General features: G+C 39.6%; 1 protein-coding gene across 1 annotated transcript in view; it reads left to right on the top strand.

Annotated features, from left to right (window-relative positions):
• LOC110156429 (stromal interaction molecule 1-like) overlaps positions 1-25186 on the top strand; it is a 48371-nt gene that overhangs the window by 15494 nt on the left and 7691 nt on the right. The window contains exons 4-13 of the mRNA XM_020920629.2: positions 2451-2565; positions 6350-6461; positions 6552-6667; positions 11183-11357; positions 17253-17430; positions 20256-20423; positions 20845-20945; positions 21242-21477; positions 22848-22931; positions 24109-24154. Coding sequence (XP_020776288.2) covers positions 2451-2565; positions 6350-6461; positions 6552-6667; positions 11183-11357; positions 17253-17430; positions 20256-20423; positions 20845-20945; positions 21242-21477; positions 22848-22931; positions 24109-24154 — 1331 coding nt within the window. The remainder of the gene's footprint in view (positions 1-2450; positions 2566-6349; positions 6462-6551; positions 6668-11182; positions 11358-17252; positions 17431-20255; positions 20424-20844; positions 20946-21241; positions 21478-22847; positions 22932-24108; positions 24155-25186) is intronic.

Consider the following 25186-nt stretch of genomic DNA (forward strand, 5'->3'; position numbering starts at 1 on the left):
GCCAAAAATGCACGTCATTTTTTTCTCAGCCATTTTCACAGGTTGATATCTCTGTAAGTACCACACATACAGGGCTGAAATTTTGTAGGCTTGTAGTCCTCTACTCTGTGTTCAAATAACATGTATGGAAAGTTTGGTATCTCATCTCATTGTCATTTTATATGAACTTAAAAATGAAAAAGCATACCATTTTTACCCCCTTTTACACCTACTTTTAGGTGTCAGAGACCCTTCAATTTTTTTTTGAGAATCAAGATATGTAGTAGGATTGTTAAAAGAAATCACCAAAAATTTGAAATAGGTTATGTGTGAGGGTCCTGTTAAAATCAAGAAAACGTAACAGAGTCCGATTTTCACATGTAATTTCTGGCATGTGGGTAGTAATAAAAAAAAAATTTGCATAATTTTTTACTGAAAGACCAGAAAAAGACCTTTCATATGGTACCAAACATATGTATTTTATGAAGCTCCTTCAATTTTTTAATTGTATCTTGAACATTCACATTTGTCACGATGACACGAGTATACAGTGACCATGTACTATGTTTTATTCCAGCAGCTAAGGTCACTAAACATTTAAAGACTGAATCAAATGGTTTGATAATAATTTTAATGTGACAAGGTGACAAGTTATCTGACATCCTAGAAAACAGCTGTAAATTATTCTCATATTAAAGAAACAATTAAGTCATTTTCAAGGATATGATATTGTCTTCTCTTAGTTGTGGACGGCACATTGATGTTCAAGACTATGCAAAATGTTACAATAGATTTAGGTGTGCAAGGAACTCAAACATCCGGAAGCAGCCAAGAAGTGAGGAAACGGTTCCCTATCATGTTCGGATCGCCTGAGCAGGTAAAGAAAGTCTTATGGAGCCTTAAATGGAAAGTGCTAAGGTTGCCCATTTAAGGGAAATTTCAGGATTTGAGGGAATTTATCGCATATTAAAAAGTCATATTTATCTTTATTCCAGGGTGAACCTATATAGTTCCAAATGCACATTTTGTTTGTTTTATTTTATTTTATTTTTTTGTTTAAGAAGAGCCTGTACATTTTTGGACAAGAGCCTACTCCAAAGAAATTAATGATGTGCACAGATGACAAAGCGCCTGATTCAAGTAACAAGGCCACACCCCAGACAACATGGTCAACTCAACCATCTAAAACCAGTTCACCAGGGATGAAAAAGCCTCCACAGTTTGAGGAGAATTCTGGTGGTCAAGCTTGTGGGGACTGTGCATGCTGCCGTGACCTCGGCCAGAAAATCCAAGAGCTTCGGAACCGACTGCGGGTTTATGAAGATGTGCCTACTGATACTGATGACGAATAAGACATACATGTTCTGTGTTCTGGGTTTTTAGATAACTTGTAACACATCCTGTTGATTTATTCTTGTTCATTCTTCATGTTTGGGAGCTTTAGCTGCTGGAATAAAACATAGTACATGGTCACTGTATACTCGTGTCATTGTGTCAAATGTGAATGTTCAAGATACAATTAAAATTTTAAGGAGCTTCATAAAATACATATGTTTGGTACCATATGAAAGGTCTTTTTCTGGTCTTTCAAGAAAAAAATGATTCAAATTTTATTTATTTTTTATCACTACCCACATGCCAGAAATTACATGTGAAAATCGGACCATGTTAAGTTTTCTTGTTTTTAATAGGATCCTCACACATAACCTATTTCAAATGTTCCAACATTTGGTGATTTCTTTTAACAGTCCTAGTACTTATCTTGATTCTCAAAAAAAAAAAAAATAAGGGTCTCCTACACCTACAAGTAGGTTTAAAAAGGGGCTAAAAATGGTACCGTACGGAAGTTTTTTTTTTTCAGTTCATATAAAATGACAATGAGATGAGATACCAAACTTTCGAAAGATCTGATCTGAACACAGAGTAGAGGAGTACAGGCCTACAAAATTTCAGCCCTCTGTGTGATACTTACGGAGATACCGACCTGTGAAAGTGGCTGAGAAAAAATTGCGTGCATTTTGGGCCTGTAAATTGACACATAACCTCCTCATAAAATGAGCTGTAACTTGAAAAGAATTAATTGAAAATGACAAAAATTTCACAGGGTTGGTACATGATGGTAAGGAGCTGCTAATTGTTTCATTTTTTTTTTTTTTTATCATGATGCGTGAGATTTTCTGGAAATTTGATGAAATGGCGTGGCATGACCCTTTGTGTAATACAATGAATGTAAGGATGCCATTTACTTAAATAAATAAATAAATACTGACATGTTGAGGTGGGCAATTAATCACATTAATCTGAATAATTCTGTTTTTTAATGATCAAGATTTGGAAAAATTGCTAAATTGTCAAATTGAGGATTATTATGAAACAAGTTCACTCCTGACTTTCTTACTTGCAAAGCAGGTATGTGCAAAAAACTCGAGATTTGTGGCTCTGGTTTTAAAGCTGCTCCTCTGTGTCCCCAGTTTTTACGCGAGGACCTAAAGTTTTCAGACTCCAAAACCAAACGACGAAATTTTCACCAAGCCGACCTCCACATCAGCATCGAAGACATGTGGACCACCTGGAAACACTCTGAGGGTTAGTCCAGGGCTAGGACTGGGTTAGACCTGGTTTATGTTTGGTTTAGTCTTGGTTTAGTCATAGTTAAAATCTGGTCAACTCTTGGATTAGATTTGGTGTAGCCCTGGTGTAGTACTGGTTTCGACCTGCTTTAAATATGCTTTAGTCCTGGTTTAGTCCTGGCTTAATTCTGATTTAGACTTGATTTTAGTATGCTTTAGTTCTTGTTTTACTCTTGGTTTAGTCATTGTTAAATCCTGATTTAGTTATGGTTTAGATCTGATTTAGATCTGATTTAGACCTGGTTTATATTTGGTTTTGTCCTGGTTTAGTCAGAATTAAAATCCGGTTTAGTCCTAGATTAGTCACTGTTAAATCCTGGTTCTAGTTTGGTTCTGGACCTAGTTTAGTACTGGTTTAGTACTGGTTTAGCCTTGATTTAGTCATGGTTTCAATCTGGTTTAGACCTAGTTTTGTCCTGGTTTGGACCTAGTTTGGACCTGGTTTACACCTGGTTTAGACCTGGTTTAGGGCTGGTTCAGTCCTGGTTTCCTGGTTTATGCCTGGTTTAGGGCTGGTTCAGTCATAGTTAAGTCCTGGTTTGGACCTGGTTTGGACCTGGTTTGGACCTGGTTTGGACCTGGTTTAGACCTGGTTTAGACTTTTCGATCTGGTTTAGCCCTATTTCACACCGATTCAGTCCCCATTTTTAGTTTAGTTGAGATTATCTGTTGTTTTGTGCGTTAAAACGGTAATTATTGTCATGTTTATATTTTTCTTGGTTATCAGTGCCTCTTAAACCTCGGCAGTCCAGCTCTCAGCAGTGCAGGGAAAATGGTCCAGTCTAAATAAACATATCATGGTTATAAATAGGAACTCATCTGGGTTTATTTAAGAGACTCATAATTTGTTATATTTTTGTAAATGTCAAGACACAAAAATGGAAAGAGGAAGAGAGTGAAAAGAATTTGTAATCAAACAGGACGACACAGGATTGGATAGGGCTGTTGAGTCAAGTCAGTTTTAAAAGGCCCAGATTACGCTACTTTCGGATCTATAGTTTGTGTTTGTTGTTTCCTCATCTTAAACAGACCTGGAGTTGTGTTTTGTTTCATTCACACATGTTTAACACACAAACCCACATATTTACGATGAGTTCTTCTGTGTTTTTAAACTCCACTCACCTTCACTAGAACCATTCGGATCATTTCATTCCTGGAATTGCCGATCTCTGCTGAACTAAAGATAAAAAAAATTGTTAACCATAGACTGTACAAAAGAAAACAGGACATCAGGGTCTTTGAAGGTCTACTGACACAATTAAATGCTGAACTCGCCATGACGGACTGTAAATGAACTTCTATCGCTATATTTAAAGACTAATAGAACAAATTAAAAAGTACAACAACAAACAACAAAAAAGTTGTTTAACAAGTTAAAGTTGTTTGATGCATGGTTTGACTTGAATTATCATCCAATACAGTTAAATCCAGAGACAAACTGTCAGGATCCAGTGATAGTTTTATTAAATACCATGAGTCACTTGTTAAAGCCGTGGATCTGTTTAAATTTCAGAAAAGTCGCGCAGCCATTGGATAAATGTAAGCCCTGGGGTTGCAAAATGGCCGCCCATTCAAGTCAATGGGCCGAGCTCAATGGCACATAATTCCAGATTCACCTTTAGCCTGGCGAGGTACTTCCGGTGGCTGTGGGCCGACTGAGCATGCGCAGTTGTGCTCTTTTCTCCCGCAGGCGCATGCAAGCTCACACATGGAGCGGTGGTCTCGTGATTGCTTTGACCAATCGGAGTGAGAGGAGCTAGAGCAGAGCGGAGCCAGAGCTTATGATTATAAAACGTTTTTTAAGACAACTGAAGGATTATGAGCTGAGAAAAAGTTGATGATATAAAATTAGGTAAAAATCGCCAACAAATCCGACATGTTTGAAAGTTGTAGGCGCCCTGTCAGCCGAACACGAGCAGTTTGTGATTACATTGTGCTTTATGAGAAAAATTCTCTCTTAGTCCATGGGATTTTTTCCTCTGAAGTTCCAGTGAGTGACCACTACGTCAACTGGAGGCAGCTAACGCACGAGCTGTCAATCAAACCTGTTGCTAACGCTAGTGGGAGCAACCTCGGGGAGTGAAGGCATCTGATTGGTCCGTTATTTATGTTAATATCTTGATTTAGGAACAAAATAGCGAAATGAAAAATTCAGAATCATGTAGAGCAGGTTAATACGAACATTTACAACTAAAATGACGAGGCTCACTGTAGCACTTAGACAGAGAGGGATGACAAGATCCCAATGTAAAGTCAATAGGAGCCAGGGTCAGAAGGAGCCGGAAGAGCCTCCTGACAAACTTCCTGTCCATTCATTATATACAGTCTATGTTGTTAACTTGAAAACTGCTGCTTCATGACTGCTTTAAGTGGAACAGAGCATTTTGAGCGTTGGAGATGTAGACGGACTAATAATAAAGGATTACTCAAACACAAAAAAGTATGAAAAAACCAAACAAACAAAAACACAACTCCATGTATGTTTTTGGAGAGGTAACAACATTATAACATGCCTTAAAGTTCACAGGAGTAAATTTTGCGTAATGTAGGACCTTTAAGACTAGTATCAAAACTGTATACTCATATGAACTTGAGTCCATAATCTTTTTGACAAATTTTAAAATGATTCTGTTTAAACTTTGGGACATTCTCCATGGAGATAGATAAGTTTCATGAATATTATCACCAAGGGAGCAACATGTCCAAGGAGATAAGAGTTTTAGCAGGAAGAGTCTCTCACAGGGCGCATGGATTTCAGCTCAATAAACACAACCAAAATGGGGGAAAAAAAACAAATCATGCTTTTATTTTATTGACATTTGTGGCTAAAAGTTACATAATGTGGCTTTAATGAGTCCTTGGGTAGACTTTGTTAAGTTAGACTTGGTTAGTTCTGGTTGAGCCCCAGTTGACTCCTGGTTTAGTTTCTATATAGTCCTGGTTAAGTCTTGGTCCTGGTTCAGTCCTGGTTCAGCCCTGTTATAGTCCTGATTGAGTCCTGGTTGACTCTGGTTCAGTCCCAGTTCAGTTCTGGTTCAGTCCTGGTTCAGTTCAGTTTCAGCCTTGGTTTAGTCCTGGTTTATTCCTTGTTCTGCCCTCGTTTAGTCCTGGTTTTGCCCTTGTTTAGTCCTGGTTTAGTCTTGGTTTAGTCCTGGTTCAGTCCTGATTTAGCCCTGGTTCAGTCCTGGTTTAGTCCTGGTTTAGATCTGGTTTAGTCCTGTTACCTCCACCAAGGAGGTTATGTTTTTGCCGGTGTTTGTCTGTCTGTTTGTTTGTTTGTCTGTTAGCAACATAACTCAAAAAGTTATGGACTGATTTTGATAAAATTTTCAGGATTTGTTGGAAATGTGAAAAGGAAGAACTGATTTCATTTTGAGGGTGATCCGGAAGAAATCCTGGATTCTGGATCACTTTTAATTTTTAGTTTAACAATGTGGTAAATGGGGCCAAAAATTTTGTTTCTCAATATCTTGGTTAATTATTGACGAAACCCCATGAAATTTGACTCAGGGATGGACAATGGGATCATCTTTCATATTTCAAAGGCTGATCTGGATCTGATCCAGAAGACTGATTTTATCGCAATTTATATAAAAAATGGGGGTAGTCCTTGGCGGAGGTCTGCGCTCTCTGAGTGCTTTTCTAGTTTAGTTCTTGTTTAGTCCTTGTTTAGTCCTTGTTCTGCCCTCGTTTAGTCCTGGTTTAGTCAGTCCTTGTTCTCCTGTTTAGTCCTGTTGTAGTGTATAACTGGACGCTGGTGCAGGTGGAGCAGTGGTTGTGTCTTAGTGTGGAGTTGCCTCAGTATTCAGCCTCCTTCAGAAACCTGCAACTCAACGGCACCGCCCTCCCCAGGTACAACCCCTGTCTGCTCTCCTGTCTGCTCCTGTCTGCTCTTGTCTGCTCCTGTCTGCCTCTGTCTCATTTTGAACCTTCTTTCTTCAGGTTGGCGGTGAAAAACTCGACTCTCACTGGATCCCTGTTGAAGATCTCAGAGCGAAGCCACGCGCAGAAACTTCAGCTCAAAGCCCTGGACACGGTTCTGTTCGGTCCTCCCCCAGGTCTGAGGCAAACACTTTTACACATTTTACACTTCTGAAATGACAATAATACCAGGGTAAGAAAAAACTCAGTGACATATAGTCATATTTCATTGCACAGTTCTCAAATCTATTCTTTTTATTTTAAATTTTTTGTGACATTAGAGATGGTACAAACAGTAAATTTCATTTTGACTTGATGGGATCGGGAGGGCATATATTAAGGTTTAAAGGGGGCGATGGGACAATAAGGGGCTTCTGTTGTTCCAATACCATTTTTTGGGATCCAATCCGATACCGATGCTTGACCTTGGTGCATTCGACTATACCAATATCAGTATTATACCACATAGTGTGAAGAAGTAAACTACTAAAGGCTACTAAATTTTTTTACAGTACAAGAGCAATAAATAAAACTACTAAAAGGCTCAAATTGCTTAAGAAAAGCTATTGAATAAAGCAGTTTTTGAGTAGCCAGGCTGGCACCACTTAGTGCCTCTGCTCAATTTTATTTCTCTTCAGCGACTAAGTCAGGAATCAGAATGCACTAGACAGTTTGCAAGAATCCCGGAAGTGCAAGTTTTGTGCTGGCAACGATTCCCGAGATCGAGGATTTAAAGCTGCTTCAAAGAAAATGTTTGGTGAACTTTATCAATGGGAAAGCCATTATTGAATCAAGCTAGTTTTTGAGAACTAAGTGAGTCAAATATATAATGATCTTGACCTTAAGTAATGCTGATTTAAACACTTAAACTTTTCGAATTCGTTACTTTCTACCACAGTTTGGCTAAAAACAACAGTGAGACCTGTAAAACTAAAAAGACCCTCATCCTCAGAGTACCTGGCTATTTATACAGAGTAAACAAAGTCTGAGTTAATGCTGTTGCAGCTTCGTCGCACAGTTCAGCATTCACACTAAAGGTATCAAAGAGGAAACACAAATGTCTTTTCTGTTATTATCAGCGTGTTTTAAGAGTCTGCAGGGCCTCCACAGTCTGTTTAACCTGCTCTGGGCATTAGCCACAGATGTAAACAGCAGCGCTCGCATCTACAGGTCCTCTTGTGGAAAGTACATAGTGGTATCGTAACAACACTACTTCTGTTCTTCTTATACAGGAGAGCAAGTGTGAATGTGTGTGTGTGTGAGTAGATAAATAATAAAACAGAAGAGATGTAAGAGGGTTAGGGTGGGAAGGAAAACAAAACAAAAAAAAAAATAAGAAAAAGGAAAAAATTATTATGGTAACTGGTCACATTTTTATATAGCGCTTTTCTACCTTCAAGACACAATGACTGCATTCATCTGTGGGAGCTAAAATCGCACAGCTCAACCAATGATGTTTATGTGGAGAGCGCGATTCGCACCACCAACCTTTGGATCAGTGGACAAACACTCTTTAACAGCCTGCTACTGCCGCCCTAATAATTGATGATTGATGATTGAATTGAATGATTTTCTCCCTTTCTTTTCTTCCTTCTCGAATCTATTCAAAATGCATCAGAATTGATTCTTTAAAATAATGTTTAACAAAAAATCATTAGTTATGATTTAGAAAAATGTAATATATAGACTATATTTCCTACAATTTTGTTCTCTTGAAGTTGTAGTTGACTGTATTATTTATTAAAAGTAATTATTGATAAATCGTAATATATCGTCCACTGTTTTAGTATTGGGAAATATCGGGGAAAAATCAAACCTTGATATGCGTATCATGATAAGTATTGTATGCTCAGACTCAAGGCAATGCACACCCGTAATACCAGCATCTTGTCCAATAATATAGACTCCATCTACCTTATTTTGGAAGTTGGAGTGAGCGCCACTGTCATGATTGGGGTTTTATTATTTTGTGTGGGGCTGCCGATCCTGTCAGTAAATCAGTCAGTGTTTCCCGCAGCGTTTTATAGTTAGGGTGGCCGCCTTGAGAACAATTGCCCCCGCCCACCGAAATACTTGAATCTTTGCAAAACTACGGTTGTCGCGCCTTTCACTGAAAAAGCAGCTTTGAAGTTCAGTACGGACTACAAAGCTGCTTTAAACCCCCAGAGAATCAGTGCAGTGCTTTCTTGTTGGTCACATGAACACTGAACATTTTACACAAATGATCTGACTTTATGTCATATTGAAGATGCAAAATGTTTTCCAAATTCATGAGTGGGGATCCCTGTTTAACCAGTAGTGCCACCACAAAAAAGTGCAATTTAGGAGTGTTTAGAGACAAAAGTGGGCAAGGCAGACTCCACCGACTCCAATTCAAGGTGCACTGTGTAACTTTTCTGGTGAACGGTCTGCCAACCAACGGCTTTTTTCCATGGAGATGTCTTGGTTTTGCTTTGAGTGTTCCACAGCACGGCATTAAACGTTTCCATTTCCAAAGAAACAAGCAGTGACACCACAAAACCAAATTACAGGTCAAATCTGTGGAGAGGCGACTACACTGACAACGAGAATGCGTATTTTTAAGGTATTTTTGAGTAAGAAAAATACTTGTAATTTTCTTTCTACGTAAAATAGATGCATTTTATGCTGCGCTGTTATACTGTGGAACATTCCAGACAAAGCAGTAACATCTCCTCATTTTGGTCTTAGAGGGAGTTAATATGAATATTCTATGTGATCCTGATGTTTTTATTTCGCTTTTTTGTCTGTAAATAAATTTGAAATAAGGGCTGTTTTTGCACAGTTAAATCCTGGCCTAGACCCACATTTTCACTTTAATTTGGGAAAACTTGGAGTATATGATTTATGTCTTTTATCTTTGGGTGATAATATGTTAGATTTTCCTGCTTCTAATTCTTTATTTAGTCTTAATTTGCACTGGTTTTAGTCAAAGGATTCACGTCATCTCATATTCAGAAGATATTTGCTGGATCAGGTCTCAGTTCAATTTATTTTCTGGCTGGGCCTTTAAATTAATGCAACAGAAAAATCCTGGCAGTTGTTAGCGCAGAACATCTGATAATTTAAGTTTTATTCATACAAAGCTGTTCTGTTAATACTTGAAGGATAAACAACAGTTACATAACACATCTGGATCAGTTTTAGTTATACTTTGCCAATACACAATGTCAACCAGCGCAGTGGAAACAGGATTTATTTTCTTAAATTACAGATACTTAAAGCCTTAAAGCAGACCTATTCGGCAAAATGAATTTTTCAGAGCTTTTTAACTGTCTTATAGTTATATTCCTTCACATGTATTTTATCGAAGTTGTTTTGGGACTGATTTGTGCATGTTTGAGTAATATTTATTCTCTTATTTTCAAGACACCATTGTTTTCACCGACACTAGTACACGCCCACTGCTCTGTACTTACTCCATTCTCCAATTATAATTTCTAATCAGTTAATCATGTAGTCATTTTGATATAAATGTAAAAGAAAAAAGCTCCAGTGTGATGTGGCGACAGTGGCTCAGTTGGTAGAGCGTCAAGTCAGTTTTAAAGGGCCCAGATTACGCTATTTTCAAATTTATAGTTTGTTGTTTCCTCATCACAAACAGACCTGGAGTTGTGTTTTTTTTCATTCACACACATTTAACACACACAACCTGCATATTTAGACTGAGTTCTTCTGTGTTTTTAAACTCCACACACCTTCTCTAGAATAATTTTGATCATTTCAGTCCTGGAATTGCCAGTCTCTAATGTGAACTTACAAACTGCTGCTTCATGACATCACAAGGTGGAACAAACAGAGCATTTTGAACTTTAGAGAGTTTAGACAGACTAATAATAAATGGTTACTCAAAGCTCTAGATGTAAATTTAGTGTAATATACCTTTAAGACTAGTATCAAAACCGGTGTCTGCGTACATTGGTGCATGAGTTTGTGTGTGAATAGGTGAGTGGTTCCTTGTTATAAAGCTCTTTGACGGCCTTGAAGGTGGAAAAGCGCTGTATAAAAATGTGACTATTTACCATTACTATGTGCAACTATCCATGGGAGTGGCCCACAGCATGCAGCGCTTTGTTGTGATGAAGTTTACAGCGATGCCAGCTCCCACTGGACACCACAGTTTTCTAACGTGGAGGTCAACGGATTAGTTTCTTTTATTCTGTCGTTTTAGATGAATATTGAGATGTAAAATGTCCAAAATATAACAACATGGTCCACAGGTGTCATAGATATAACGATATAGCGTGTTCTTTATATGTTCTTCTAAGGTGCATTGTCTAACTTTTCTGATCGAGGGAGGACCTGCCACCTGCTTTTCTCCGTGGAGATGTTATTGCTTTATCTGGAATATTTCTCAGTATGGCATTAAACCATTCCATCATCATAGTGACCAAACCAGACCAAGTTACAGGTCAGATAAGCTAGAGCTGAATATTCAAAGCAGAGCAATGACATTTCCATAGAAACAAGAAGGTGACGGACCCCCTGTAGAAAAGGTACATAGTGCACCTTTAATGTATGTAAAATAATATCAGAACAGAAACGGTTGGATTTATATTTTATTGTGTTTCTTCAGACCTTAGTTTTTGTCCCAGTGTGAGTGATTTTCCTGTTGTTTTGCTGGTGTGGTGCAGGGCGTGACACCCGCTGGAAGGACCTGGTTCTGTTCCTGTCTGTGATCCTGGCTCTGGTCGGGTGCTGGTTCGCCTACGCTCAAACCAGGAAGTCCAGAGACGACCTTAGTAAACTCACCAAAGACCTGGAGGGGCTTCAGAAGGCTGAGCAGAGCCTCCTAGACCTGCAGGACAAGTGAGTGACTACTACTACTACTACTACTGCTACTGCTGCTACTACTGCTACTACTACTGCTACTACTGCTACTACTGCTACTACTACTACTACTACTACTAGCTACTACTACGACAGCTACTACTACTACTACTACTACAACGACAGCTACGACAGCTACTACTACTACTACTACTACGACAGCTACTACTACTACTACTACTACTACTACTACTACGACAGCTACTACAGCTACTACTACTACTACTACTACTACTACTACTGCTACTGCTACTAGTACTACTGCGACAGCTACTACAGCTACTACTACTACTACTACTACTACTACTACTGCTACTACTGCTACTACTGCTACTACTACTAGCTACTACTACTACTACTACTGCTACTACTGCTGCTACTACTACTACTACTACTACGCTACTACTACTACTGCTACTACTAGCTACTACTACTACTACTGCTACTACTACTACTACTGCTACTGCTACTACTGCTCACTCTACTCTACCTGTCTGATCGTGCCGCAGCTGCTCACTAGGGTTTAATATTTTTTCCCGAAAATGACATGAATCATTTTCATGTCATTTTTCATGTACAAGACGACTCATTTGTTGGGAATCCTGGGAATTCTGGCAAATCCCAGGAAATAACTGCAGTTGTTTTTGTTCATTTTTTGGAGCCCAATTAGGTCTTATGTACTGTATTTTTCAGACTATAAGTCCCTCCAGAGTCACACCAGCCACAAAATGTGTAATGAAGAAGAAAAAACATATTAGTATAATATTAGTCACACCGGACTATAAGTCGCTCTTTTTGGGGGAAAATCATTTTGTCAAATCAGAGACCAGGAACCGAAGTCCAGGTTTTGTCGATCCATCCAGTGACTTCCAGGAAAGTTGCATGGCGTAACCTCTGGGTTGCGGTAAAGCTGTGTTCTCCATCCCCGCTTTTCGCCAGTTCCTCACAAGTTTCTCGCTCACTTCAGACTTTATTTCTGCTGTTCGATTACCATTTTAAATTTTCAGTGATACAGAAGTAATGGTGCGATAGACTGACATGATACCAGACAGGGCAGCGACTCTTTCTGCAGAAGGCATGCGCAGTAGAGCCGTGGGTAGACCACCAAGTGACAGTGGTACAGGAGCGCACATTTGTTTACGTTTTACAGAAACTAAACTTAAAACCACATGGCTAATTTGCATTTGCAATTATTACCATAGTTACAGTGGCACCATCGCCGCCATCAAAGTTACTGTAAAACAATAGACACGCACCACAGATTTTTTTATTAATTTTTTTTTATTAGACTATTTTCCCTGTTTCCCGTCATAACCTTTCCCGGGAATCGAGAAATTGTTGATCAGATTTCCCGGGAATCCAGCGTCCTGGGATTAAACAGTACTCCTCACCTCCTCTTTTTCACCTCTGGTGCTTCTCATTTTTATAATCCAAGTTACGGAAAGTAAACAATGTTTTCTCACCATTTATGATTGGAACTTAAGACCACATTTAGCGCACGTATATCGCACATGTTTCTGTTGATAGCAGTAACGCGGGTATGCACTTGGGCTATATATATATGTTGTACAAACCATTCCATATTTTAAATGTAAATTTCTCCAGAATTATTGGTCCTATCAACATGAAAAACTAGTGATCTTGACACCCTGCCCTTTATGCCTGAAATCCACATGTCTGTGCTTTTAATAAGAAGATCGAATCGAAAATTGAGATTGATCATATTGCCCAGCCCTAAATTAAACTACAGCAATCATTTCCTTCTACACATTTGCACATACATAAAGCCATAGCTCCTCTCTGCCCCCGTTAAGCCGGGGGGTCGTGTTCAGGTCTGATTTGGAGGTATGAGAGGAGACTGGGTGAGTCCTGGAGTCTTTGACCATATAAGGAACTGCCTGTGAGTGCAGCCTGAGCTCTCCTCTGTCTGCGCCCCTCACTGCACTTCACAATTATCACAATCAAAATCAAATCATAATAGCAGTTTGAACAGTTACAATTATCATATTTCAGATGATGGATTTAGTTAAAAGTGCATTGTGTAACTTTTCTGGTGGAGGGCCCCTCAAATGTTTTTCTCCATGGAGATGTTATTGCTTTGTCTGGAATGTTTCACAGTATGTTATTAAAGCTTTTTATCATCAGGGAAAACAAATCAGACCAAGTTACAGGTTACATCTGTGGAGAGGCAACCCCGTTCACAGTCAGAGTCTGTTTTTCTAGTTTTTTTTTTTGTTTTTTTTTAAGCTAAAAAAAAAAAAAAAAAAAGCAACTGCAAGTGAATAAATATAAGGTAGTTCTGTTTACTATCAAACTGTCGAACATTTCAGGCAGAGCAGTGACATCTCCATAGACTAGGATGACCAGATTTTCAAAATTTAAAATTGGCACACCTCTGGTTTTGGTTAGTTGGTAATAACAAAATTGTGAAATGAGTGCGTAATTAAGAAAAATTGTTCTGCACTTGGCCCATTCATGACTAACATGTGAGTCACTATAGTCAATTTTTTTTTGTATTTCGGTCATTTTTAAGCAGCCTTTCTGTATTTTACCTAAACAAATTACAATTTATGCCTCTCTTTACTGTTGGCAGGTATAAAATGGTCAAAAATAGGGACAATTCTTGTATAAAACTTGGACAAATCACTGGTTTTGGATAAATCTGCTGGGACTGGGGACACAGGGCTCAAAACTGGGGCTGCCCTGGATAAATAGGGACATCTGGTCACCCTACCACAGACTCAAACAGGTGACTGACCCCTAACCAAAAAGTTACACAATGCATCTTTAATACAATGTTCTCTGCAAACACAAAGACCCAGTTTACATGGTGGTGTATCGTGTGTTGATAATTTGCAGTGAGATCACGCTGGGGGTTTTCTACGTGTAGCTCTTATAGTGGAATGTTTAGGAGTTACCGTGGAGACACAATACACACATTAGCAAGCACTGACAAAAATGTTTTAATATTGTCTGAAAGCGCAAGACAAAACACAAAATTGGTTTAAACAGCACATTTTCAGGAGCCTGTGATCAATTTGAGCGTGTAAGTCAGCTCTCTACTCAGATTGTGTTAAAATAAAAATAAAGCACAGATTTAAGTCTAACAAAACCTCAGACAGAGCAGTGCCTACAGTTAGTGTCACACCCTCAGGAATTGTTAATGACATCAGCTGCAAAGTGTCAGTAAAGTAAAGCTAACTAGGCATGGACAGTTTCCATGAGACGAGACTCAAGACAAAATGTTGATATAATTATAAGTAAATGAATGTAATCTATGTATTTAAACAGGGAGTATTACACTTCTATGAGGTATTAACTGCTAACACAATTTAGATCACCATGTTACCTTTTATTGTTTTGAAAATGCTGTATTTCTTTTATGAGTTTCACATTCATTTTGCTCTGAGTCTCTGCTCCCTTCGCTCTCTGTGTTAAGTCACTCTCCCCTTCAGAGCGCTATCACGACACAATCAGGGTGGGACTGCAGCTTGTATCCAAAATTTCTGGATTTCTAAATGTGTTTTTCTTCTTGAATTGCTGTATTTTAAAAAGTCCTATATTACACAAAAGATTCCAAGTCATATTTTTATCATGTTACCTCATCACAAACAGACCTGGAGTTGTGTTTTGTTTCATTTACACATGTTTTAGTAACCGTTTATTATTAGTCTGTCTACATCTCCAAAACTCAAAATGCTCTCTTCCACCTTGTGATGTCATGAAATCATAGTTTTCAAGTTAATGTCTACCTTTAATTTTCAGTTCTGTAGAGATTGGGAATTCCACATCTGAAATTATTCAAATGATTGACAATAGTGAAGGTGTATGGGGGTTTTAAAACTTCCTGTATTACCACATGACATCACAAGGTGGAGCAGTGTTTTCTGTTTGAGAAGAACTATTTTAACATGTGTGAATGAAACAAAACACAACTCCAGGTCTGTTTGTGATGAGGAAACTACATTATAACATAGATCAGAATATAGCTTAATATGGGCCCTTTAAATGCGATAAAAAAAGAACATGAAAACTCAAGGGCCTAGACATTTTTCAAGCCCAGTGTAAAATGACTCCTCCTTTTTACATCTGACCCGTCTTCATCTGTATCACACTTTAATCCCATCACACGGCCTGTATTGTTCCTGTGTTGTTGTGGAACAGCTGTAAGCTCCTGCTCCAAAAATAGAAACACATTCCTGCGATAGGTTCAGGGCCGGTCCGAACTCTCAGATCATATTTCACAAAGACTCGCCGCACCGTTAAGAGGCGACGCATTCAGGGACCTCAGTGTGAGAGATACAGTAACACTAAAGACCAACTGCCCATAAACACCCGTGTAAGATGTGTACATGAGCTTATTATTTCTTATTAGTTATAAAGCAATAAATAAAGTTATAGTTAAAGATGCATTGTATAACTTTTCTGGTGGAGGACCCATCAAATGCTTTTTTCGTGGCAGTGTTATTGCTTTGTCTGGAATGTTTCACAGTATGGCCTTAAACCGTTCTGTCATCATGCAATCCAAACCAGACCAAGTTACAGGTCAAATCTGTGGAGAGACGACCCCGCTCACAGTCAGAATGCTTTTTTTTTTTGAGCTGTAAAATCACCTGTAATTGAATAATTGTAAGATAGAGCTGTTTAATATCACAATGTGGAGCATTCCAGGCAGAGCAATGACATATCCATAGAAACAATCAGGCGACAGACCCCGAACCAAAAAAGTTACATAGTGCGCCTTTTATGTTGGACCCCACATGATTAAATCTGCTTAAGATCATCAAGAAATATTTAGGAACAGCTAATGACAGTGAGCCCGTTTTTGGAGTTTCTTGGTCCTTAATTTAAACTGTAGACGACAATTTCTCTGGAAACTAAACACATAACTGTATTTTTCACACTATTAGGCACTCTGGATTATAAAACGCACTGTCATTCAATGGTCTATTTTAACCTTTTTCACAAATAAACCTCACCGGACTTTAAACGAAACACAACAGTTGGATGGGTCAGTGGGACTTTATTTGGCGCGTTCACGGTGACTCTGGGCTTTGTTCAGTTGTGGCGTGTAGGGAGGGTGCTGTCTGGGACCGCTGGATTGTTGGCATGTTCGCAGTGACTCAGTTGTTCAGTTGTGTCTAGAAGTGGCACATTGCACTTGTTTTTTCATTTCATTCCGCCGTTCCATTCCTCGTTGGCGTGGAGTGATGAGTGTGGCTGTGGGTGTTTTTCGCTGCGTGGTTGCTGTCTGCTCCGTGTGAGTTTGCATGCGCTGCGGGTGGTGTGGCTTTGTAGTTTACTAGATTCGTGTATTGGGTGCTCTGGATTACAGGGCGTGCTTTCGTTTTTTGATGGGGTTGGAGGCTTAAGAGCACGTCCTATGGTGCGGAAAATATGGTAAACATTGAAAACACTTACCTGGCACAAGTATTCTAAAAAATCTTGAAGAGATGAGGTACCCCAAAAAAGTAAAAACAAAATGCGAAATGTTTTTACCTGGTATTAAACTTGTCTATCTTGCTTTTCATTTTCAGCTGGTTCAAGGTAAGGCCTGGACTATTTCAGGCAAAGCAATAACATCAGAAACAAGCAGGTGGCAGATACTGTACAAGAAAAGTGACACTGTACATCTTTAATTTTATCATTCACAAAGTTCTAATTCATACTGACCACCAGGGGGTGATGCTCAAAGAATGCTCCCTTTGCAGATGCTATAAAAAAAAAACAAAAAAAAAACAAATTTCTTGATATCCCTTCATGGGTATGGACTTTCCAATTTGAACTCCTCAAATGTAGTGTGTGGTTCGGTGATGCCCGATGGTGCTGGTGTGGTTGGTGTAGTCTGACGGTCCTGGTGTGGTTCGTTTGCAGACTGCATAAGGCGCAGGAGGAGCAGCGCTGTGTTCAGGTGGAGAAGGTCCAGGTGGAGAAGCAGCTCAGGAGCGAGATTGAGTCGGCGAAACAGGAAGCCCAACGTCTGAGGGAACTGAGGGAGCAAACGGGCAACGAGACGAACCGCCAGAAATATGTGGAGGAGGAGCTACAGCAGGTAATGCTAACCACTCTGCCACAGTAACACTCCACTGAGAGAACAGGAGTCTGTATCGAGTTGTACTAGAGCTCACTCGTTGGTACTACAAAGAAAAAAATCCTGGCCAGAAAGAATTTTTCCCATAGAGCTCAATGTAATAAACACAAACTGCTCGAGTTCAGCTGACAGGGACTGACAGGGATAGGCAGGGAATGACAGGGATCCACAGTTTTCAAAAAGGTTGGATTTTGTGGCCATTTTACCTATTTTTATAACTTTTTCTTAGTTCAAAATCAGTTGTCTTAAAAACTGCTTTTTAATCATCTGCTAAAGTCTACAGACCACAGATGAAAATTAACCTGCATGGCCAACATTTAGATAAGGGGTCTCCAACTTTTTGCCTCTAGTGAGCTACCTTTACAAAATGAAAATGCCGGAGAGCAAATAACTGAAATTGAGTCGATATAAGAGGGCAAGCCTTAGATGGTGTACAGTTGGATAGCTATAAAACATAAAACTACTATCCATTTATTAGTGCACAAAGTTCAAGATAACACATTTACAATGGCAATTAATCCAATTTGGAGTTATTCAGTACAGTACATATAATTCATTAATCTCTTTGTGAGCTGCTTGTAAAGGGGTGGAGAGCTACTGGTAGCTCCCAAGTTCAGGGTTCCCACGGTCATGGAAATCCTGGAAAAGTCATGGAAATTGAAAATGTCATTTTCCAGGCCTGGTAAAGTCATGGAGTTATGTAAATTCAATGAAAGTTTTGGAAAAGTCATGGAATTTCAGTATCTCCTTCATGCAACTACATTGTTGTGTTAAATTCTCATTGGGCTATTAGGATTATTTGTGAACGTCTGCGCCTTTTGTTTAAAAGAGACGACAGTAAATGCACTGACAGTATTTTTTATTAGAGCCCGACCGATATATCGGCTGGCCGATATTATCGGCCAATATGGGCACCTGGAGACATATTGGCTATCGGCCGATATGCTTGCTGATATGGGCCGATATTTCACGTGGGCATGTTATATCTCGTTATAAAGCTTAGACTCTCTACATTATGTTCATTTAATCCAATTTATAGACAGATAAATGTCCTAATATGTGGCTCCGCATCAGTATTTATTTGCGTAATGTAATTTGTGTCCATACTGTCCCTGAACACACCACAGAGTCACGTCACTTCACTCAAGTGTGTTTGTTTACACCCGCAGCCGTGTGCAACACTGAGATTATTTTCTTTTTACGGACAATCGGCTTGAGTCTGGATTAAAAGGACTTTTATTAGTGCAGACTTGTGATGTAAGGAGGAGCCTGTGTGAGCGGTGAGTGTTGGAAATACATCGACTTTGAAGCTAGGTTAGGTTATCTGTTAGTAATTAGCTGCTGTAGCTCCCGCACATAAACAGACTGTTTTCTATTGCTCTATTGTAAAGTGACTACATTGGCCGTATATTTGTTACTGGACCTGCATTGATATGTAAATGAGCTGTGAATAGACGTGTGAATGATCCACATTTATGCATATAATTAATTACCGCGGTGCGCACGTTTTTACGGCTAAAGGCTAATAGCGGTAGTTTATTTTCTAGCTAGGAGTTATGGGTCGGTCGCGATCGAAGCGGCTCTTAGAGTCGGCTCTTTGAAGTGAACGACGGGAGCCTGCTTCTTATTGGGAGCCGTGTTTTCTCTTTTTCTCACTTTTTCTCTTCAAGCCGCATGTAGACCCATAGTTTGACAGCAGCAGCTGCTGAAAACGAAACTTTCAGAAATATGCGTGTGCATAGGATAAAAAAAAAGGTGCATATTTGGCTGCAGTTCAGCATAAAATGAATAAAGCAGGACTAATCTTGGGCTTGAGAGAGAGATAGAGACCGAGTCCCGACACTCAGTCCTGGTTCAGTTCTGGTTTAGTCCTGTTTTACACATGGTTTAAATCTGTTTTAGTCCTGGTTTAGTCCTTTTTCAGTCCTGGTTCAGTTTTGGTTTAGTCCTGCTTGCAACAAAACAATCAAGAGTCGCTTGGGAGCCGAAAGAGCCAGCTGCTTTAGTGAGCCGAGCCAAAAGAGCCGGTTCTCCAAAAAAAAAAAAAATTGAATACCCATCACTAGCAGTGACAGTAACAGTAGCTAGAATGTGATGCAAAAATGCCATTAGGCCAATCTACTGTATGTAAATATGATGTAAAGAGTCAGAATAACAATAAATGTTGCCTAAATAAATCCAATTTAGAATCCACTAGAGCCAAACCTAAGTTTTTTAAACAATTCAAGATTTACAGTGAATTTTTACATCACTAAATATATCGGCGATTATATCGGCTATCGGCAGCACCAACTCCCATTATATCAGTTTCATATCGGCCACAACAAAATCCATATCGGTCGGGCTCTATTTTTTATGTTAAAAAAACTATAATACCAAACCATAAGGTTAGTGGAAAGGGTTAACTTTTCATATTTAGCCCTAAAAGTCTTATCAGTTCTACACATGTAAGTGCCGTAAAGTCATGGAAAATTCCCTTTAGGTCATGAAAAAGTCATGGAAAAGTTTTTAAATTTCAGTGACAAAGAACTGGAACCCTGCAAGTTACAGGTTGGAGACACCTTATTTACATGATGTTGATTAATCTGCACTGTCCCATATTTAATAAACATAAAAAATAGTAAATAAACATAAAGGCTAATCTAGAAACATCCGCTCATTGATTCGAATGGGCAGCCATATTTAGGCCCCAGGGCTTGAGTCCTAAAACTTTACTCTTTACTGCACTGTCCTCTTACTGAGATAGTGCCTTAGTTTTAGTTTGTTCCTGTGTTGTTGCTGTACAGATGCGAACGGCGCTGAAGAAGGCAGAGCGAGAGCTGGAGTCACGCTGTGATTGGTCGCCTCCCGAGCCTCTTCAGAAATGGTTGCAGCTCACCCACGAGATCGAGGTCCAGTATTACAACATGAAGAAACAGAGCGCGGAGAGACAGCTGCTGCAGGCCAGAGAGGGGGTGAGGGACCAGACCGAGACTGGACCACGACCAGACCACGACCAGACCACAGCTAGACCATAATCAGACCAGGATTAAACCAGGACTAAATCAGGACTCTACAACCACCACTACAACCATCCAAGGACTAAACGAACGCTAAACCAAAATTACACCAGGATTTGATCAGAAATAGTATAGTCCTAGTTTAGACCCGGTTCAGACCTTGTTCAAATCTGGTTTAGACCTGGTTTAGACCTGGTGTAAAACCGGTTTAGACCTAGTTCAGACCTGGTACCCAACCTGATTCCAACCTTGTACAGACCTTGTACAGATCTTGTACAGACCTTGGACCTGGTTGAGACCTGGTTGAGACCTGGTTGAGACCTGGTTGAGACCTGGTTGAGACCTGGTTGAGACCTGGTGTTTTGTCTTGTTTCAGGCTGAAAGGATAAAGAAGAAGCGCAGTTCTCTGTTTGGGACATTCCATGTGGCTCACAGCTCTTCACTGGACGACGTCGACCACAAAATCCTCGCCGCAAAGTCAGTGACCTTCAGTTCAGACACTAGGGGGCAGTAATAATATAAATTAAACTAGATAAGATGTTTCTTTGACACCGGACTTAATAAAGGTCCTGTATTTCATAAAACTGACTCTTGTGAGCTTTAAGACATGTTCGAATCATGTTACCTCCTCAAAAGCAAACCTGGAGTAGTGTTTTGTTTCATTCACACATGTTTGAGTTTAGGATAATATTTTATGCTAATGAACTCAGGCATTATTTTAACATGTAAATATTACTTTTTCTTTGTAAATAATTCAAACTCTCCCCTCACAGACAGGCTCTTTCAGACGTGACCGCTGCTCTCCGGGAGAAGCTGCACCGTTGGCAGCAGATCGAGGTCCTGACTGGGTTCTGTCTGGTCCATAATCCGGGTCTGGGAGCTCTAGCTGCATCTCTGAACCTGGACCCAACCTTTCTGGGCCTGAAACCTCCGTCGCCCACACACCTGCTGCTGTCCGATGATCTCGATGATATGGATGAAGATATTCTGTCTCCAGGAACACTCAAATGTGAGTTGAGAAAATCTGAATTTGGGAATTTTGTGTTAAAGGTCCTACATTACTCTCTTTTTCTGATCTATGTTATAATGTTTCTTCATTACAAACAGACCTGGAGTTGTGTTTTGTTTCATTCACACATGTTTAACTCACAAACCCAGCATATTTAGGCCAGAGTCGGGCCCATTTATGGAAACCAGCACCTGTGCAGTATAACACCACTCCCGCCTACTAACCCATGGTTATATCAAAGTTAAATCTGCACCCGCTCTGACCTGTTAAGATTCCACCCGTTACCCGCCCATGCCCATAATAAATCACCGCTTGCCAGCTTAACTTTTATCCTGTCCGTCATGCCGATGCTCCTGAAACCATGAATGCTGCTGGGGAATATTGATGTGGTCGTTGTTAAGTCACGTAGTAGGCTATAGTTTAAATAATGTAGCCCCTGTAGGTCTACTGAACCATAGACCGTATAAATTAGTGGAAATAGCTAAAGCACTATCCGCCGTGTGCCAAATAGGAAGTTCGACTCCAATTCACTTACATTAGGATCTTGCCGCTCCTCTCTTTGTAACTGCAGCAGTGAGTCTCGTCATTTTGGTCTTTAAATGTTTGTATTAACCCGCTCTACATAATCCTGAATTTTTCGCTGTTCTGTCCGTCAAAAAAATCCTTTTCATAAAGTAGAGCCTGGCAGCAGATTCGCTTCTGTAACCGTTTGCATCACGACCCTCATATGAGCCTCTCTGAACGCTTTGGGTGACGTCACACTCACTTAGTCCACTTGTTTTATACAGTTTATGTACTGAGCACACTGTTATTATGACAATTTGTACATGATAGTCTAATACGTATATGTGTATTTGATTCACCTGACCCGCCTGTGTGTAATCCCGTCCGCATACCTGCTCGTAAAATTCCAGAACGTAAAAACAATCTCGTTTCAGCAACTATTTCCGGGTACTCGGGTACCTGCAGGACTCTGATTTAGGCTGAGTTCTTCTCTCAAACTCTCTGTTCTACCTTATGATGTCATGTGGTAATAAAGGAAGTCCTCTATTGTGTTTTCATGACATCACAAGGTGGAACAGAGCATTTTTCAGCTTTGGAAATGTAGACAGACTAATAATATAGGATTACTTAAACATGTGTGAATGAACTCCAGGTCTGTTTTTGAGGAGGTTATAACATGACTTAAAACTCACAAGAGTCAATTTTGGACAATATATGACCTTTAAACTGTAGTATTAAAATTACTTTTAACATTAAAAAGTCAAAATATACACAGATTTAAAAAAAAATGCTGTGGGCAGAGATGGGTGGCAGGTGAAAACATAGACATAGTTTTATTTTGCCTGTTCTTTGTGTGACTGATGCAGACGCGGCGTGGCAGATGGAACGAAGAGTCAGTGACCTTTGGCCTCTCGGGAACATACCAGACCAGTCGTCATGGAAACAGTCTGGTTAGTCACCTGCTCTATTTCATCTCTTTTTCTCAAACTGACTTTTAGTGCCCTCTGGTGGTTGTTTAACAGAACACAGCTTTGGCATTAGGGGTGTTCATACCCTGCCAAAAATGCTTTCATATAGTCTGAAGACTCAAGAAAAAATACTAAATAGATTTAAACATCCTCAGACAAGGAAGTACCTCCAGTCACTCCAGATACTCACCTTTATGTAGATAACCCTATGTCATGTCAATCATCATATCATTGTTGCACTTTCTTCCTATGACTTCTTGTATAAAGCTGAGATTTTATTACTTATTTTTCTATTTTATTTTGACTTGTACATATACATTTCTATAATTATGTCTCATTTCACTTCTGTATCTTGCTATCTTTTTTGCTACTTATTTACAAGGTTCCCACAGTCATGGAAATCCTGGAAAAGTCATAGAAATTGAAAATGTAGTTTTCCAGGCCTGGAAAAGTCATGGAATTCTGTAAATTCTATTAAAGTTTAGGAAAAGTCATGGAATTTTAGTATCTCTTTCACGCAACTACAGAGTTCTGGTCTCTGTTAATATTAGGCTATTATGATTATTTCCGAAGTCTGTGCCTTTTGTTTAAAACAGACTCCAATAAATGCACTGACAGTATTTTGAATGTTAAAAACTATAATACCAAACCATAAGCTGAGTGGAAAGGGTTAACATTTTATATTTAGCCCTAAAAGTCTGATCAATTCTACACATGTAGGTGTCATAAAGTCATGGAAAATTCACTTTACGTCATGAAAAAGTCATGGAAAGGTTTTGAAATTTTAGAAAAAGAGTGGGAACCCTATGTTTAGAATTTATTGTTGCCATTCATATTTTTACTCTTAGTTGTTATATTATATTGTGAACTACTGTGTCCAAATAATTTCTTTTGTGGATCAATAAAGTTTGTCTAAGTCTAAGTCTAAGTCTAAGTTGGCTTCACACCCCCAGGGAATGTTGATGACCTAAGATGTGTCAATTATCAATAAGCATCAATAAATACAGTGGCAGGTTACCTACAAAAGTGACACATAAATGAGCCTTTCCACTTTCAATTACAATTATAGATTTTGTGAAAAATAAATACCTGCAAATGGCTTGATCTACCTAGATTGTCTCTTCTAATCAAAATCTTGTCATCTGTGTTTCTGTTGCAGCTCAAAGCCTGATGCCCCTGCGACCCCGACCCGGAGACCCCTTCAGGTTGGTAGAGCAGAAGGGCCGTGGTCATGTGACACCAGCAAACTCCAAGTCCCGCCCACCCAGCGGCCGCCAGAATCGAAGCCGTTCGATTGGTCAACTGGACTTTATGCCTTTGCCCTCTTCTTCTTCTCTTTCTTCTTCTGTGTCACACCCGTCCATCGACTTCACTTCCTCTGCCTTCCTGCCTCCCTCTGACATCACTTCCTGTCCCGGCGAGGCTGGATTTTCTGCTCTGCTGTTGCGCTGTTACTCTTGCGTCCACCCCTCCAGGCCTCCAGGGGGCGCTGAGGCTGCTCTGAGACCCAGATCCGGCAGTATTGGGTATCGGCTTCCTCCGGCCACTGCTGCTCTGAACTAAAACATGCTAACAACATACTAAAGCCGTTCTAACATAGGGTGACCACACGGCCTTATTTACCCGGGACAGTCTCAGTTTTGACCTGTGTCTCCTGTCCCAGCAGATTATTTAAAACCAGTGTCCCAGTTTTTTACAAGAAATGTCCCAGGTGTCCCTATTTTTGACCAATTTGATCTAAACCAGGATTAAACTAAGACTAAACTAAACCATGTTTTAAACAGGACTCTCACAGTTTTTGACTACCGTATTTTTCGGACTATAAGTCGCTCTGGAGAATAAGCCACACCAGCCAAAACATGTGCAGTGAAGAAGAAAAAACATATAAGTTGCACTTTTTGGGGGAAATTTATTTTATAAAATCAGAGACCAGGAACCGACATTTCATCTTGAAAGGCAAGTTATAGTAAAAACAATAGAACAGAGAACAACAGGATGTTAAGTCACATATGAACAGTTCTTCAGATAAACTATAACATAAACAACAGAACAGAACAAGTTTACCAAACTCTCCATCTCACTCCAAATCACTAAATCCATTGAATTCTTCATCCTGTCACTTCTGATCAACTCTGTGACCTCCGGAGGTAAATGGAGCGCCGCTTCCTCTTCTGTGCCGCTGTCGTCAGACTCAGCATCAGTTCCAGTTAGAATTATTCCAGCCTTTCAGAATTTAT

This window comes from Boleophthalmus pectinirostris, unplaced genomic scaffold (assembly GCF_026225935.1).
Source record: "Boleophthalmus pectinirostris isolate CB_2022bp ecotype Guang Dong unplaced genomic scaffold, ASM2622593v1 HiC_scaffold_12, whole genome shotgun sequence".
Lineage (NCBI taxonomy): Eukaryota > Metazoa > Chordata > Actinopteri > Gobiiformes > Gobiidae > Boleophthalmus > Boleophthalmus pectinirostris.